The following is a 5,216-nucleotide window of genomic DNA, read 5'->3' as shown; positions in this document are numbered from 1 at the left end:
TATACTTATGTATAAGTAAAGCAGAGCGGACACATCAGGGGTCGCTCTTGCAGAACATGCAGGACATTCACCTGGCCCCCGTTCTTTAATAAATAAAAAAGAAAACTATTAATCCTTTAGTGTCGCTTCATTTCATGACCTGTGCAGTTGTGCCAGACGTGGCAGGCAATGGGTTGATATATACAAAGTCTTGAAGGAAAAGAATTGCCAACTAAGAATTATATACACAGCAAAACTGTCCCTCACATATGATGGTGAAATTAGGACATTCCCAGAGAAACAGAAATTAAGCAAATTTGTGAAAACCAGACCAATCCTATAAGAAATGCTAAAGAGAGTCCTACCAACAGAAAACCAACAATGCTTGGTCCTGAGCCATTCTCAGAATCCTTGCTATACTTGAGCCCATCATTGCAGCCATGGTGCCAATCCACCTTGTAGAGGATCTTCCCCTTTTTTGTTGACCCTCTCCTTCTCCAGAAAATGGTCCATTCTGACAACATGAGCAAAGTAGGTGAGATGAAGTCTGGCCATTCTTGCTTCCATGGAGCATTCATGCTGTACTTCTTCCAGGACAGATTTGTTCATTTTTCTAGCAGTCCATGGCATTTTCAGTATTCTTTGCCAACATTACAATTCAAAGGCATCAATTCTTCTTTAGTCTTTCTTATTCATCGTCCAACTTTCACACGCATATGAGGCTATTGAAAATACCATGGCTTGGGTTAGGTGCACCTTAGTCTTCAAAGTCACATCTTTGCTCTTCAACACTTTAAAGAGGTCTTTTGCTGCATATCTGCCCAATGCAATACATCTGAATTCTTGACTTCTGCTTCCATGATTGTTGACCATGGATCCAAGTAATATGAAATCTTTGACAATTTCAATCTTTTCTCCATTTATTGTGATGCTGCTTATTATCCCAGACGTGATGATTTTTTTTTCTTTATGTTGAAGTGTAACCAATGCTGAAGACTAGTCTTTCACCTTCATCAGTAAGTGCGACAAGTCATCCTCACTTTCAGCAAGCAAGGTTGTGTAATCTGCATATTACAGGTTGTTAAAAAGTCTTTCTTCAATCTTAATGCCACACATCTCTTCATACAGTCCAGCTTCTCAGATTATTTGTTCAGCATACAGATTGAATAAGTATGATAAAAGGATACAACCCTGATGCAGCATCTCCTTGTTCTCTTTGAACAGCAGCCTCCTGGTCTATGTACAAGTTCCTCATGAACACAATTAAGTGTTCTGGAATTCCCACTCTTCACAATGTTATCCATAATTTATTTATGATTCACACAGTCATAATTAATCAAACACAAGTAAACATTTTTCTGGTATTCTTTGCTTTCAGCCAAGATCCATCTGACTGATATCCCTCATTCCATGTCCTCTTCTGAATCCTGCCTGCATTTCTGGAAGTTCCCTGTCAATATACTGCTGCAACAATTTTTGAATTATCTTCAGCAAAATTTTACTTGCATGTGATGCTAATGATATTGTTCAATAATTTCCACATTCCATTAGATCACCTTTCTTTGGAATGGACACAAATATGGGTCTCTTCCACTCAGTTGGCCAGGTTCTGTCTTCTAAATTTCTTGGCATAGGCAAGTAAGTGCCTTCAGTGCTGCATCCATTTTTCAAACATCCCAAGGGATATTCTCTCAAAACTGGTGTTTTATAGGTCATTATTTCCTTAACACTTTTCATATATTTATGAGAGGGTAGCTTCATTTTTTTCTGGAAGAAAGTTAGGTATTGGTAAAAGAAAGGAGATTGGTGAAGTTAATGAGACAAAATGTTGAAATTCTATGGAGTATTTCTCTAAAAGGATACAGGGTTTCCACATAGTACACAGAATGACATTTGGAGAAGCCCCTCTGAAGAAGAGTAGGGGTGAAGAGAGGTGGGACTGAACCAAACTGGAATGTCAAATTGGTGAGAAAGGGAAGGAAGACTGCTAGGTGGATGAGGTTTTTCTTCACTATTGGAGGTAAAGGCAGAATGTAAATAGGAGTCCTTGTTAGTAACAGAGGGAAGGGCATAGTTGGACAGGAAAAGTTCTATTAATTATTAGTGTAGGATCAGACAGAGACAAACACAAGAACGTTAGAGAAAGTTTTATCACAACTACTAAAATAGAACAGTGCTTGTCTTGGCAGTGCCAGCAGAAATCCTGCCCACAGGTAATCTGAAAATGTGGCTTTCCAGACGGTATTCTGCAATCTGTTTTCTTCATGGTTTGTTTCTGTCTCTTCTCTCCTTGTATTAATATCTCAGAGATGCCCTGGCAGAGAGAGATGCTTCTACAGACAGATGGTCTCTCTGCTAAATGGAACCAAGAGGCATGATTCAGAGTGGTGGACTTACCTGGCCCACAGAGTGAGAAATCTGAGTGCTCTTGGGAAGGAGGCTTGCTGATGGAGCAGGGTGTACCTAGGTGTACCTATCAGCAGAGCTAAAAGAGCTTTGTAATCCTTACCTAAGCAGGGTAGAGGCCAGGCTGAGAGGCCAAGGGCCAGAGAGGCCAAGGGCCAGAGAGGCAAGTCTGAGGGCATAGCACAGGGGAGACTGTCCTGATTGGAGAATTGTATCCTGAGCATGTTCCTGAACCTGGATTGTAGCCTGTTACTTCCCTGAGAAACCCCATAATCATAAGTATTGTCTGTGAATTCTGTGTGGCCATTCCAACAAATTATCGAACCCAGCAGAGAAGTAGTGAGTGCTGTAGGAGGGATGGCTGGTGTCAGAATTGGTAAAAGGCTGGATGGTAGTGGCATGTCTGGCCTCATAGGAATAAACCTTAGGCTGTTGATGGTGATTCTCTCTTCCTTCTGTGAAGTTAGAGGAGGTCAGAAGATGTCATCATGCCCTTTTTGTACTGTTCTTTGAATACTTTTTTCCCTGGAGTAAGGTTTCTCAACCTCTATTATTGACATTTTGGGTTAAATAATTGTTTGCTGTGGGGAATTGTGTTGTGCATTGAAGGATATCCTGTGCATTGTAGCTGTATCCCTGGCTTCTACCCACTAGACACCAGTAGTGTACTCTCTCTTTAAACTGTGATAGTCAAAAATTTCTTTGTATTTTGCCAAATAACCATTGGAGGCAAAATCATCCCCTGTTGAGAACCACTGCTCTAGATGATAAATAAGGAATAGAGGTGGGGGAATTAGAGATGTAAGTAGAGAGTCTCAGGGAATGTGAATGTATTGTAAATAAAACAAGAGATAGGAAGGAATCTCCATATACATGTATGATATATTTAAACTGCACAATGTGCATCTAGGCTAGTGATAAAACATTCAAGTGGATGCAAATTATATAAAGTGCTCTTGTCATATTCTTGTATGATACAGATGTCACTCAAAGCTTCCCTGGCCCTGGGAGATTTTGTTGTAGGTCCCATTTCCAATTTACAAACTTGAGAAGTTAGTGCTTTCTTTATACTTTCTTCTGTCCTCCATCCTCTCCATCTGTCCACAAATATTTGGCATACAATTCGTCCCCTTGCTGGTTTTGGGAGCTTTCTTAAAGAATCTGGGACCACCATATAGGGATGATATCACATAGCTCACAACATATTTCTCCAGCTCCCTAGTCTTTTCCTGACTTCCACACATCTTTTTATTCCCTTGTGGCTCTCTATTTGCTGTTTTTCCCAATCCAAAGCTCCTGGAAAGAGTCTTCTAGAAAAAATGATCTGGTCATCCTTATCAATGGCCTTTCTTGAGAAGCAGCTTTCCTTTGTCCAAATTCTGGAATAAAATTCCCCATTTCATTATATTGGCCATTATAGTTATGAAAATGTATTGTTAATAGAAGGTTGGAAAGCTCAATCTATGCTTGAAGTCAGAAAGATGACCATTAGACATCAAAAAGCACTTCCATGTCTGATGCTGCAACAAATGAAGCCATGAATGCTTTACAGAGTTATCCACCTGCCAGGGCTGATCACATCTTATGGGAAAGTTATCACTCCAGGACCTTTCCTGCTAGACAGACTCTGCCTAGGACAGGCTAGTCCTCCCCAGGGCTCTCACCATGGTCCCCTTCATTTCCTTGTTGCGGAAACTGTAGATAATGGGGTTGCACATGGGGGTGATGACGGTGTAGAGGAGGGAGAATGGCTTGTCCTTGTCAGGCCCATGTGTGCTGCGGGGATTCATGTAAGAGAACATAGCCGAGGTATAGAAGAAGATGACCACAGTCAGGTGGGAGGCACAAGTGGAGAAGGTCTTCCCCCGACCTGAGGAGGAGGAGGCTCTGCCAAGGATAGAGGCCAGGATGTGGGCATAGGAGATGACGATGAGCACCATGGGGCTGAGCAGCACCACAACGGCATCGGCAAAGATAACCTTCATGCTGAACTGGGGGTCCCCACAGGTGAGAGCGATCACTATGGGGGCCTCACAGAAGAAGTTTTCTACATGGTTGTCTCTGCAGAAGGGATTCCGGATAGACATATATTCAAGAAAGATGCCATTGATCAGCCCAAAAACCCAAGCAGTACCCACCAGTCTCACACACACCTGTCTGCTCATGATCTGGACATAGTTAAGTGGGTGGCAGATAGCAACATAACGGTCATAGGCCATAAAAGCCAAGAGGATGCACTCAGCCATACCCACAAAGAAGACTAGGTACATCTGGGTCATGCAAGAGGCGAAGGAGACAGTGTGGTTCTTGACCACCAAGTGGATCAGCATCTGTGGGATGGTGGTGGTGATGAAACAGACATCCAGGAAGGACAAGTGTCCAAGGAAGAAGTACATGGGGCTGTTGAGTCTGGGGTCTGTCCAGGTGATGAGAATGATGAGGCCATTCATAGCCATGGCTAGGCCATAGAGGATTAGAAATAGGGTGAAGAGCAATGCCTTAGTGGAAGGGGAACTCTGTTCAAAGCCCATGATGATAAAATCTGTCACTGTGCTGCTATTCCTGTGGTCCATCATCTGGGGTCTGTTGAAGAAGGAGGGAAAGAAAAGCACAAAAAATATGGCTTTAGGGTAATGTAAGGTACTTACTTGGGTCCAGAAACCTAGCTATAAAAGAGAAGGATGAATGAATGGTACTAAAAGTTTTGAAACATTTGCAACCTTAGGTAAGTTAGCAGTCTTATGGGGTAATGAAAATTCTAGGGTTATTATAGACTGTGTACATGAAACCATAATACTAAGAACTAGAGTATAGTGCATCTACTTGACTCT

General features: G+C 42.0%; 1 protein-coding gene across 1 annotated transcript; it reads right to left on the bottom strand.

Annotated features, from left to right (window-relative positions):
• Positions 1-4,016: 4,016 nt before the first annotated feature.
• LOC103194481 (olfactory receptor 10AD1-like) lies at positions 4,017-4,961 on the bottom strand. The gene has a single exon (XM_007937881.1). It carries the CDS (start codon positions 4,959-4,961, stop codon positions 4,017-4,019), a length of 945 nt encoding a protein of 314 aa, XP_007936072.1.
• Positions 4,962-5,216: the final 255 nt, after the last annotated feature.

The sequence above is a fragment of the Orycteropus afer genome, unplaced genomic scaffold, assembly GCF_000298275.1.
Source record: "Orycteropus afer afer isolate SDZICR_OR568_19922 unplaced genomic scaffold, OryAfe1.0 scaffold00045, whole genome shotgun sequence".
Classification (NCBI taxonomy): Eukaryota; Metazoa; Chordata; class Mammalia; order Tubulidentata; family Orycteropodidae; genus Orycteropus; species Orycteropus afer.
Note: the sequence above shows the minus strand (reverse complement) of the source record. Positions and strands in the feature narration are given on the sequence as shown.

What these genes read in the sequence shown, in the direction of transcription:
- LOC103194481 (XM_007937881.1), bottom strand. Translation starts at nt 4,961, where the DNA reads ATGATGGACCACAGGAATAGCAGCACAGTGACAGATTTTATCATCATG.